The sequence below is a fragment of the Cherax quadricarinatus genome, chromosome 44, assembly GCF_038502225.1.
Source record: "Cherax quadricarinatus isolate ZL_2023a chromosome 44, ASM3850222v1, whole genome shotgun sequence".
In the NCBI taxonomy this organism is placed as follows: Eukaryota; Metazoa; Arthropoda; class Malacostraca; order Decapoda; family Parastacidae; genus Cherax; species Cherax quadricarinatus.
In genome coordinates, this window is record NC_091335.1 from 31,826,151 (window position 1) to 31,839,914 (window position 13,764).

Here is a 13,764-nt window from a genome sequence, read left to right on the forward strand (position 1 = left end):
CCTGGGAGGTACTACCGTCCTGTGGTAGTAGGTTGGTAGACAGTAACCACCCAGGGAGGTACTACCGTGGCCTGGTGGCCTGGTGGTGTGGCCCAGTGGCCTGGTGGCTAAAGCTCCCGCTTCACACACGGAGGGCCCGGGTTCGATTCCCGGCGGGTGGAAACATTTCGACACGTTTCCTTACACCTATTGTCCTGTTCACCTAGCAGCAAATAGGTACCTGGGTGTTAGTCGACTGGTGTGGGTCGCATCCTGGGGGACAAGATTAAGGACCCCAATGGAAATAAGTTAGACAGTCCTCGATGACGCACTGACTTTCTTGGGTTATCCTGGGTGGCTAACCCTCCGGGGTTAAAAATCCGAACGAAATCTTATCTTATCTTATCTTACCGTCCTGTGGTAGTAGGTTGGTAGACAGTAACCACCCAGGGAAGTACTACCGTCCTGTGGTAGTAGGTTGGTAGATATCAACCACCCAGGGAGGTACTACCGTCCTGTGGTAGTAGGTTGGTAGATATCAACCACCCAGGGAGGTACTACCGTCCTGTGGTAGTAGGTTGGTAGACAACAACCACCCAGGGAGGTACTACCGTCCTGTGGTAGTAGGTTGGTAGATATCAACCACCCAGGGAGGTACTACCGTCCTGTGGTAGTAGGTTGGTAGATATCAACCACCCAGGGAGGTACTACCGTCCTGTGGTAGTAGGTTGGTAGTTATCAACCACCCAGGGAGGTACTACCGTCCTGCCCAGTGAGTGTGAAACTAAAGTCTGTAATTGTTTTACATGATGGTAGGATTGCTGGTGTCCATTTTCTGTCTCATAAACATGCAAGGTTTCAGGTACGTCTTGCTACTTCTACTTACACTTAGGTCACACTACACATACATGTACAAGCATATACATACGCACGCCTCTGGGTTTTCTTCTTTTTTCTTTATAGTTCTTGTTCTTGTTTATTTTCTCTTATCTCCATGGGGAAGTGGAACAGAATTCTTCCTCCGTAAGTCATGCGTGTTGTAAGAGGCGACTAAAATGCCGGGAGAAAGGGGCTAGTAACCCCTTCTCCTGTATATATTACTAAATTTAAAAAGAGCAACTTTCGTTTTTCTTTTTGGGCCACCCTGCCTTGGTGGGATACTGCCGGTTTGTTTATTATTATTATTATAATCAAGGGGGAAGCACTAAACCCATAGGATTATACAGTGCTTGGGGGAGGGATGGAAGGTATTCAGGTTTAACTCAGGGAACTGGAGCACAGATCCAGTTCCCTAGATCAAGAGCCCCTCACCAGCATCAAGGAACCTTCCTTGAGGGGACCGGTTTGTTGAAAAAAAAAAAAGTATACATATATATATATATATATATATATATATATATATATATATATATATATATATATATATATATATATATATATATATATATATTTTACAAAACCTGCCGAAATTTTTTTTGGAGTGTCAACAAAGTGTTGCGGCGGCGCTGTGTCCTGGGGACCAAAATGTGAGAAAAAACACAATAATTAGGCCTTTTTTTTGTGATAGACATTGAGTAAGAGTGAGGAAGCTGCCTTAATAATGTCACATAAAGGTGAGGAAAGTGATGGTAAGAAAGTTAAGAAGAATAACAGAAGAGTCAAAGTTCCTGGAGTCACTAAACTTCAAGTTCTTGATAAACTTAAAGTCGGTGTGAAGCCTTTTGAACTTGTCAGTGAATTTGGGTTAAAATATAGCACCATTATGAAGATAAAGTACGACGAGACGGTTATAAGAGCCGGAGGTACAGTGGAAGCTGGTGGTGGTGGTCTAGTTAAGCAGGAAACAGTGTGCTCCAGTTCCTCGGATCATCATCATCGGCTCTATGAACATACAAATCCTCGTACACAAAGTAAGTACATGAATTATACTATATATTTAATATTATACAGGTAATATATCTTATTTATACAAGTGTAAGAGTAGTGAAGAGGTGGGGCCAGGAGCTGCGACTCAACTCTTGAACCACATGTAAGAGACCATCTTATTGTACATATAATTGTAGTTAACTCCATAAGAAATCCTACTTAGTAGTTTGTGTCTGATTCTTATGTATTATTATAATTATGGAGCGCTAAACCTGTAGGGATAATACAGCGCCTGTGGAGGGGGGGGAAGGTATTCAGGCTCAATATTCAGGGAACTGGAGCACAGATCCAATACCCCAGATCAAGAGCCCTTCACCAGCATCAAGGAACCTTCCTCGAGGGTAATTTTTAAGTAGTCTTTCAAGCATTATAAATCTTTTATTACTGTCAATGTTTCAGTACACATCAACTATATTGTTTTTTATGCCACATAAAGTTTATTTGTGTACTGCTACACAAATATAATTATTATACAAATTTCAAGAACCCCAGTAGAATTAAGTCACTTTGTCTGGCATTTGGTGAGGGGCTCTTGATTTAGGGAATTGGATCTGTGCTCCAGTTCCCCGAATTAAGCCTGAATGCCTTCCACATCCCCCCCCCAGGCGCTGTATAATCCTCCGGGTTTAGCGCTCCCCCCTTGATTATAATAATAATAATAATTTGTCTGGCATTTTTGAGTTATCTTGTTTTATTTCCACTATGTATGATAATTGTACTTGTGTACTTGTGCCTAAATAAACTTAAATATTGTTTTTTTCACCTAGGATAACCCAAAAAAAAAAGTCAGTGACATTTCTATTGGGGTCCTTGAAACTTGAATTTGAATATCACCTCTGACAAGATAAGATTTTGTTTAGATTTTTAACCCCGGAGGGTTAGCCACCCAGGATAACCCCAGAAAGGCAGTGTCATCGAGGGACTGTCTGTCTTATTTCCATTGGGGTCCTCAATCTTGTCCCCCAGGATGCAACCCACAATAGTTGACTAACGCAGGAAAACAGGTGTAAGGAGACACGTTGAAATGTTTTCGCCCACCTGGAATCGAACCCGGGCCCTTAATGTGTGAAGCGAGAGCTTTGCCAGTCAGGCCACAGGGCCCCACTGACAGAGTGAAGGTATGTGCAACACTGTGCAATTGTTATTTATTGTTAAAGCAGCCTGGTGGTTTGGTTGGTAGCATCTCAGCTCACACTGAGGGACCAAGGAGTGCTGCATGGCATAAGGGAAGTGTTGGGCATGTTTCCTTGCACCTGCTGCCCCTCTTCACCTAGTGGGAAGTAGGTAGCTACCTGGGTGTTGGTCAAATGTTGTGGGTTGCATCCTGGGGGAGACAGAAAACCCAGTGGAAATAGTCCCTGATAATGCACTGACTTTATTTGGTTATCCTGGGTTTCTAATCTTCCAGAGTTAAAAATCTGAATAAAATCCTATCTTATCTGTTCTTAAATTTTTCATATGTGACTTTACTCTCTCCAGGTAAACTCCAGGTAAACAAATGTGAGAACGCTTGGGATTTTTCCATCAAGCAAGTAATTTAATACTGTTGTGACACTCCTGATAAAAGGGATTAGATGTGACCCCCCCCCTACCTGGAGTCTACCAGGAGGGTATTCTGGCGTTCAATGCCCCAGCAGCCCAGTCCTTGACCAGGCCTTTTGTTGGATCAAGGCCTGATCAACCAGGCTGTTACTGCTGGCCATGTGTAGTCCAGTGTATGAACCACAGCCCTGCTGATCGAATATCTCTCACATCTGTGCTCCAGTGAGTACAAATCAAGTGACTCAAAGCGATACCGGTTATTAAGGTGTTTGACAGAGATAATATGTGCAGTAAAGATTCTAAGTACAGTGGTCCCCCGCTTTTCGTAGTTCTCGGCAATCGTAAATTTCGCCAATCATAGGTTTATTTTCGTATAAACATGGACTCGCTTTTCATAGGTTGACTCGCAAATAGTAGTTCGTCCGGGACACGTACGCACGGTGTGAGCCAGGGCGGCTTCCCTACCCAGCCAGTCTGACATTGTTTACCAGTGAGTGAAGGTCCCCTCAAGTGCTCCTACAAAATATTTCATAATATTCCACTCATTTTAGTGCTTGCAATTACTAAATAAGCTACCATGGCTCCAAAGAAAGCTCCTAGTGCCAAGCCTGTGGTAAAGAAGGTGAGAAATATGTACAGTGACAAAGTCTTGGGACATTTTCGGGAAGTGTTAAAGAGACGCCAGAAACAGAGCTCTCTCCACAGTTACTTTGTGAGACAGGACTAGAGTGACTCTCAAGGTGGTCCTAGTGGCATTAAGAAACAGAGAAGAGAAGCAACCCCAGAGAAGCAATTGGTACCTGAGGTGTTGCTGGAAGGGGATTCCCCTTCCAAACTATAAACAATCCAATCTCTCTCCTCCTCGAGTCTCCCATACACTAAGAAGAATCTCCAATAAAGGTAAGTGTTATGCTGTTAATGTTTCATTCATCATTTCCCATTGTATTGTTTATGTACTATATGTATATTTCATGTAAAAAAATTTTTTGTTTTAATACTTCTGGGTGTCAGGAACGGATTAATTGTATTTACATTATTTCTTATGGGGAAAATTGATTTGCAAATAGTAAATTTCGTTTATAGTAACGGCTCCAGGAACGGATTAATTACAAAAAACGAGGGACCACTGTACAGTGGACCCTCGACTAACGCTATTAATCCATTCCCGAGAGCTCATCGTTAGTCAAAATTATCGTTAGTCAAGTTAATTTTCCCCATAAGAAATAATGGAAATCAAATTAATATTAACTGTGTAGGACACCCCAAAGTATGAAAAAAAAATTGTTTTTACCACATGAAATATTAATTTTAATACACACAAACTGCAGAAGACATGCACAGTTACATGACACTTACCTTTATTGAAGATCTGGTGATGATTGATGGGATGGGAGGGGGGGAGAGTGTTGATGGTCTTAGTGTTTAGAAGGGGAATCCCCTTATATTAGGACTTGAGGTGGCAAGTCCTTTTCCGGGGTTACTTCCCTTCCCTTTAAATCTCTCAAACCAACCTTTGCTGGCCTTAAATTCACTCACATCACCACTAGTTGCTGGCATTTTTTTTAATTAAATCATCATGCAACTTCCTAGCCTTTTCACATATGATCGCTTGAGATATGCTATCTCCTGCTATCTGTTTTTCGTTTATCCACACCAATAACAGTCTCTCAACATCTTTGAGTACTTGCAATCTCAGTTTCGAAAACATAGTTGCACCTTTGGCAATAACAGCTTCCTTGATTGCTGTTTTCTTGGCCACAATAGTAGCGATGGTTGATTGGGGTTTTGTGTACAACCTGGCCAGCTCGGAGACACGCACTCCTCTTTCATACTTAGCAATGATCTCTTTCTTCATATCCATAGTAATTCTCACCCTTTTTGCTGTAGGGTTGGCACTAGAAGCTTTCTTGGGGCCCATGGTGACTTTGCAGGTGCAATCACTAAAAAAGCTGTGATAATATGAAATGTTCCGAATGTATGCTTGGAAGCGACCGCGGTGGCTGACTGGCTTGTAAACACTGGCCAGAAGTGGACACGTCTCAGACGGAACGAATAGTGTTGGTCGAGTTTTTTAGCGCTAGTCGAGGCAAAAATTTTGCGTTAAAATGTTTCGCTAGTCGGATTTATCGTTAATCGATGCCATCGTTGGTCAAGGGTCCACTGTACATTCTCTAGATCTGCGTTTTCACCTGCCTTGAGTGAATCAAACCTGATTGCCTCAAAAATCATCTCATCTTTCAATACTAATGAAATCAAACAAATCAACTTCTAATTAGTTATTATCTCTTAAACATCTGGCAATCCATGAAATATTACCACTTGAACCTTTAATTGTAATACAGCCTCTCCTCACTTACCGACGTACTCGTTTACAATTAAGAGTTACAACAGGCTCTCCGATGAGTCAGTATTATATGCTGTACGAGAACTTGGGTCACAGAAACGGGCAGCACAGTGTCTCAGCGTCAAGCAGCTCAATCTCCTTCTTACAGCCACTCAGTACACTAGTCTCCAAGGCTACATATTTGTACAAATTTATACTTGATTATGCATCCCATAGTACAAGATAGAAGTGCAGCAGCACTTGGAAGAGGAAAATGGAAGATGTACAATAGAAGTACATTGTAAAGGGGGTTAGCGATGGGTCTCAGTATCAAGCAGTCTCCAAGACTACTTATTTTGTCTTTAAATTTGTACTTGACTGTGCACCCCGTAGTACAAGATAGAAGTGCAGCAGCACAAACCATACCCCCGGCCGGGATTGAACCCGCGGTCATAGAGTCTCAAAACTCCAGCCCGTCGCGTTGGCCACTAGACCAGCTAGCCACAACAAGATTCATCCAACTAGGTATATTTCTACACCATGCAGCAGCACTTGGAAGAGGAAAGAGAGGAAAATGGAAGAAGTACAAAAGAAGTTCATAGAAAAGGGGTTAGCTGGTGCGTTCGTCTGTGTGTTTACATTATCGGTCTCTCGTGGCAGCTTAATTAAGAAATGATTAAACTCAGTGAGCAAGATATATTGATGGTGATGATGATAATAATAATAATAATAATAATAATAATAATAATAATAATAATAATAATAATAATAATAATAATAATGAAATATAATTAATAATAAAATATAATTAATCGCTCTGGGGCGCTTTAAATGTCATAGGTATTTCATATAGGTTTGGTAGCTGACATTTAAAGCACTCCAGAGTGATTATTATTATTACAAGAAATAAATTTTTTCTTTATTATTATTTATTATTATTATTATTATTATTTTTTTTTATTTTATTATCACACTGGCCGATTCCCACCGAGGCAGGGTGGCCCGAAAAAGAAAAACTTTCACCATTATTCACTCCATCACTGTCTTACCAGAAGGGTGCTTTACACTACAGTTTTTAAACTGCAACATTAACACCCCTCCTTCAGAGTGCAGGCACTATACTTCCCATCTCCAGGACTCAAGTCTGGCCTGCCGGTTTCCCTGAACCCCTTCATAAATGTTACTTTGCTCACACTCCAACAGCACGTCAAGTATTAAAAACCATTTGTCTCCATTCACTCCTATCAAACACGCTCACGCATGCCTGCTGGAAGTCCAAGCCCCTCACACACAAAACCTCCTTTACCCCCTCCCTCCAACCTTTCCTAGGCCGACCCCTACCCCGCCTTCCTTCCACTACAGACTGATACACTCTTGAAGTTATTCTGTTTCGCTCCATTCTCTCCACATGTCCGAACCACCTCAACAACCCTTTCTCAGCCCTCTGGACAACAGTTTTGGTAATCCCGCACCTCCTCCTAACTTCCAAACTACGAATTCTCTGCATTATATTCACACCACACATTGCTCTCAGACATGACATCTCCACTGCCTCCAGCCTTCTCCTCGCTGCAACATTCATCACCCATGCTTCACACCCATATAAGAGCGTTGGTAAAACTATACTCTCATACATTCCCCTCTTTGCCTTCAAGGACAAAGTTCTTTGTCTCCACAGACTCCTAAGTGCACCACTCACTCTTTTCCCCTCATCAATTCTATGATTCACCTCATCTTTCATAGACCCATCCGCTGACATGTCCACTCCCAAATATCTGAATACATTCACCTCCTCCATACTCTCTCCCTCCAATCTGATATCCAATCTTTCATCACCTAATCTTTTTGTTATCCTCATAACCTTACTCTTTCCTGTATTCACTTTCAATTTTCTTCTTTTGCACACCCTACCAAATTCATCCACCAATCTCTGCAACTTCTCTTCAGAATCTCCCAAGAGCACAGTGTCATCAGCAAAGAGCAACTGTGACAGCTCCCACTTTATGTGTGATTCTTTATCTTTTAACTCCACGCCTCTTGTCAAGACCCTCGCATTTACTTCTCTTACAACCCCATCTATAAATATATTAAACAACCACGGTGACATCACACATCCTTGTCTAAGGCCTACTTTTACTGGGAAATAATTTCCCTCTTTCCTACATACTCTAACTTGAGCCTCACTATCCTCGTAAAAACTCTTCACTGCTTTCAGTAACCTACCTCCTACACCATACACCTGCAACATCTGCCACATTGCCCCCCTATCCACCCTGTCATACGCCTTTTCCAAATCCATAAATGCCACAAAGACCTCTTTAGCCTTATCTAAATACTGTTCACTTATATGTTTCACTGTAAACACCTGGTCCACACACCCCCTACCTTTCCTAAAGCCTCCTTGTTCATCTGCTATCCTATTCTCCGTCTTACTCTTAATTCTTTCAATAATAACTCTACCATACACTTTGCCAGGTATACTCAACAGACTTATCCCTCTATAATTTTTGCACTCTCTTTTATCCCCTTTGCCTTTATACAAAGGAACTATGCATGCTCTCTGCCAATCCCTAGGTACCTTACCCTCTTCCATACATATATTAAATAATTGCACCAACCACTCCAAAACTATATCTCCACCTGCTTTTAACATTTCTATCTTTATCCCATCAATCCCGGCTGCCTTACCCCCTTTCATTTTACCTACTGCCTCACGAACTTCCCCCACACTCACAACTGGCTCTTCCTCACTCCTACAAAATGTTGTTCCTCCTTGCCCTATACACGAAATCACAGCTTCCCTATCTTCATCAACATTTAACAATTCCTCAAAATATTCCCTCCATCTTCCCAATACCTCTAACTCTCCTCTCCTATTTTTAACTGACAAATCCATTTGTTCTCTAGGCTTTCTTAACTTGTTAATCTCACTCCAAAACTTTTTCTTATTTTCAACAAAATTTGTTGATAACATCTCACCCACTCTCTCATTTGCTCTCTTTTTACATTGCTTCACCACTCTCTTAACCTCTCTCTTTTTCTCCATATACTCTTCCCTCCTTGCATCACTTCTACTTTGTAAAAACTTCTCATATGCTAACTTTTTCTCCCTTACTACTCTCTTCACATCATCATTCCACCAATCGCTCCTCTTCCCTCCCGCACCCACTTTCCTGTAACCACAAACTTCTGCTGAACACTCTAACACTACATTTTTAAACCTACCCCATACCTCTTCGACCCCATTGCCTATGCTCTCATTAGCCCATCTATCCTCCAATAGCTGTTTATATCTTACCCTAACTGCCTCCTCTTTTAGTTTATAAACCTTCACCTCTCTCTTCCCTGATGCTTCTATTCTCCTTGTATCCCATCTACCTTTTACTCTCAGTGTAGCTACAACTAGAAAGTGATCTGATATATCTGTGGCCCCTCTATAAACATGTACATCCTGAAGTCTACTCAACAGTCTTTTATCTACCAATACATAATCCAACAAACTACTGTCATTTCGCCCTTCATCATATCTTGTATACTTATTTATCCTCTTTTTCTTCTTCTTCTTCTTCTTCTTCTTATTATTATTAATTATTATTATTATTATTATTATTATTATTATTATTATTATTATTATTATTATTATTTTTATTGTTTTATTATTATTATTATTATTATTATTATTATTATTATTATTATTATTATTATTATTATTATTATTATTATTATTATTATCACCAACATACAATAAATAATATAAATGCAATTAATAAATAATATAAATACAATTAATTACCATTTAACCTAAATACTGAATGATCAAATAGATCCAGATCTAAATCTAAATAATCTAACTCCCAATCAAAATTTAATGGAAAATAACTGTCTCCATTACACAGCATCACAATCCAGTACTGTTCTAAGTAATGCAAGAAATATTACAGTTCTGAGTTACAATATTTGGTCCCTAAGTAAACACAATTAGGACCTCCTTGTACTCCTTGAGTCGCTAAAGACAACCTTCTGCTGTATTATTCTCACTGTAACCTGGCTTAAACAGGATGCGATAGATATATACCAACTACCTGGGTACACAGCAATCCACAACTGCAGACCATACCAAGTTGGGGGTGATATTGCCATCTATTACTCCAATGAACTGTCATGTTGTAACACCACTTGCTATAATGATGAATATGGAGAATACATTTTTGCAAATTTTACAATAAAAAACCTTGAGATTTCTATAACATCCCAAATTTTAGCAATAAATTAAAGACACTAATCACAAACAGCCAAATGAACAAGTGCCACCTTCTCCTAGCCTGAGACTTTAACATTAACCTTGGTCTGACAGATGACCAGCCTGTAACAGATTTCATCAACAATATGAACAACACACTACTCATACCAACTACATACAGTAGGGCTCCAGTTATACGGCAGGTTAGGTTCCAGGCTACTGCCGGAAAGCAGACTTCGCTGGAAAGCAGACTTCGCCGGAAAGCAGAACGCCATTTTTTTCCACTTATAAACATATATAAATGCCAGATGACAAATTTACACTAACATATACTGAGTTAGCAATAGAAGTTAGACATTAAAAAACAATAAAAAGTAAAACACACACACAGTACACTCATTATTTACCTCAAAATATTCGTAGTCTTAATGTAGGGCAAAAGGTGAGTAGTATTTATTGTAAGAAGTCAGGTGTGGTAGCCCTCCTGGCCACCCCCACCCACACATAATATACTACAACGATGCTCAAATAGAGTGATAAAATGCATATACAGTACACTCATTACTTACCTTAAAATATTTGTAGTCTTAACTCTTTGACTGTTTCAGTTGTATATATACGTCTTACAAGCCAACATGTTTGATGTATATATACTCAAAATTCTAGCGGCTTCAAATCAAGAAAGAGAAAGCTGGTAGGCCCACATGTGAGAGAATGGGTCTGTGTGGTCAGTATGCACCATATAAAAAAAATCCTGGAGCACGCAGTGCATGAGAAAAAAAAACTCCAACCGTGTTTTTGGATTAAAATGCCGACTTTGCGGTGTATTTTCGTATAGTATTTATGGTTGTATTCTCGTTTTCTTGATCTCAATTGATAGAATGAAAAACATTTTATAGAAATAGCGGTGATTTTGATTGGTTTTACAATGAAAAGAACTTTGAAATGGAACTCAAAGTAGAGGAAATGTTTGATTTTTGCCGATGTTCATAAGTAAGCAAATGATGTCATTGTCCAATAAATGTCCAAATAGCCATTCTGATATGCAGTCATGGATGGGTTGACATAATTTATACAATTATTAGTATATTGCAGTAGTCTGCATAATAGTAAATCTTCTATTTTTTGTTGGAATAAAAATTCAAAATAGAAAGCAAGAGTAATATCAGAGGGGCCTGGAGACATGACTGATGAACAAAGAAAATGTTATTTTAGAGCCAGGATTGTCTGTATTGTTCATTTTGGACCCTATTTTGAAATTGGCATATTTTTTAATTTGCGTGAAATTGGCGAAATTGCAAATTTCTGACCACGTTATTGGGTAATTGAAATCGGTAAATGGGCAGTTTATTGTACTCAATCGCTAGAACAAATGGAGTTCTAAAGAAATAGCTATGAGTTTGGTCGACTGGAACAATGGAATTAACTGAAAATAGGGCTCAAAGTGGGCAAAATCGCTGATTCGTAAATATCGCCGAGGTCGCTAACTTCGTGAGAGCGTAATTCCGTAAGTTTTCAATCAAATTTTGTTCTTTTGGTGTCATTACCATTGGGAAAAGATTCTCTTTCATTTCATGAGAAAAAAATAATTTTTTTTTTTTTTTTCAAAAATTTTTCGACACCAGGAGACACCTCAGGATTTGGGGTTGCGACAGTCAAGGGGTTAATCTAGGGTGAAAGGTGAAAAGTATTTATTTGTAGAAAGTGGTGTGGTTGGTAGGGAAGCCAGTTTAGCCACCCCACCTAGTATGTAAACAAACAGACAATGCATCTGGTTGTGGTTCATAAACATTCATACAAACACCTTACATTGTGTTCAAGTTGTCTCCACAGTGGTACAGTAGAATAAATAAAGACTAACACTTCCATTCTCATGTAATTTTTAAAAGGAATGATGCTCTGACAAATTATTAACGGCACAAAACATACTCAACCACTGCCAATTTGGATTCAGGAAAAATAAAAGCACTAACGATGCAATCATAAAAATGCTAGATCTGCTTTACACAGCATTGGAAAATAAGGAATATCCACTAGGAATTTTTATTGACCTAAGAAAAGCTTTTGACACAGACCACGGCATCCTACTCCACAAACTTGACCATTATGGTATAAGAGGCCATGCGCTTGCATATTTCAAATCTTACCTTACTAATAGGTATCAGTATGTCACCATTAAAGACACAGCATCAACAACACAGCCACTTGATACTGGAGTTCTGCAGGGAAGTGTCCTTGGTCCCCTGCTCTTCCTCATATACATCAATGATCTTCCATACGTATCTCAACACCTGAACCCCATTCTCTTTGCTGACGACACGACTTATGTCATCTCTCACCCTAATCTTGCCACCCTCAACACCATTGTTAATGAGAAGCTGATCAAAATATCGACTTGGATGACAGCCAATAAACTTACGCTTAACACTGACAAAACCTACTACATTATGTTTGGTAGCAGAGCAGGAGATGCGCAAATTAACATTAAGATCAACAACACTCTAATTGCCAGGCATAATGAGGGCAAATTCCTAGGCCTATACCTCGACAACAACCTGAACTTCAGCACCCATATCCAACACATAACCAAAAAAGTATCCAAAACGGTTGGGATCCTCTCCAAGATACGATACTACGTGCCGCAAACTGCCCTTCTCACACTATACCATTCACTTATATATCCATACCTCACCTATGCTATCTGTGCTTGGGGTTCAACTGCAGCAACACACCTAAAGCCAATAATAACCCAACAAAAAGCCGCAGTAAGAATAATCACTAAATCCTATCCCTGGCAACACACCCCCCCACTCTTCATAGATCTAAACTTACTCCCTGTTCAGTACATCCACACTTACTACTGTGCAATCTACATCTACAGGACCTTAAATTCCAATATTAACCTTGACCTAAAACGCTTTCTTGATAGTTGCGACAGAACCCACAGGCACAACACCAGACACAAACATCTCTATGACATTCCCCGTGTCAGACGAAACCTTGACAAAAATTCAGTGTATGTCAAAGGCCCTAAAATCTGGAACACCCAACCTGAAAATTCTAAAACTGCAGACACATTCATCACCTTCAAAACTACCATCAGAAAACATCTTATCTCCCTGATACACCCTGTCAACTAATTACACGAATACCACCTGGTGGTTAACACTTACACTCACTCGCCCATTTGACCATAAACAGAAATATCAATCTCAATCTCAAAATAATGAATCTTAACTAGTCATAAGTTGGCCTGTGAAACTCCAATACTGAAACTATGTATAATGCCAAAACAAAAGCATTCACATTGCTAAACTCACAAACTAGTATTTAGTCACTTAGCCATAATACCAACTTGCCTCATAATTTTGTAATATTTTAAACTTAAGATTTAATTTAAGTCTGCCTGAAATGCCTAGCCATGCTAGGTGTTCTAGTGGTACACTCTGTAATTATTATTTTACTACATGTAAACCACACAATAACCAAATTCTGTAAACTCAGCATTGTAATCCTTATAGAGAATAAACTTTGAATTTGAATTATTATTATTATTATTATTATTATTATTACAAATTATTATTAAAAATTATTATTATTACAAGTTATTATTTCAAATTAATATTTTTTTTTTATTATCACACTGGCCGATTCCCACCAAGGCAGGGTGGCCCGAAAAAGAAAAACTTTCACCATCATTCACTCCATCACTGTCTTGCCAGAAGGGTGCTTTACACTACAGTTTTTAAACTGC

The 13,764-nt window shown here is 39.4% G+C and overlaps 1 protein-coding gene across 1 annotated transcript in view; it reads left to right on the top strand.

Annotated features, from left to right (window-relative positions):
• The first annotated feature begins 1,461 nt into the window (after positions 1-1,461).
• The window catches only part of LOC138853980 (uncharacterized), a 98,546-nt gene continuing 86,243 nt past the window's right edge, over positions 1,462-13,764 (top strand). The window contains exon 1 of the mRNA XM_070094224.1: positions 1,462-1,889. Within this exon, the coding sequence (XP_069950325.1) occupies positions 1,580-1,889 (310 nt within the window). The 5' untranslated portion in view covers positions 1,462-1,579. The remainder of the gene's footprint in view (positions 1,890-13,764) is intronic.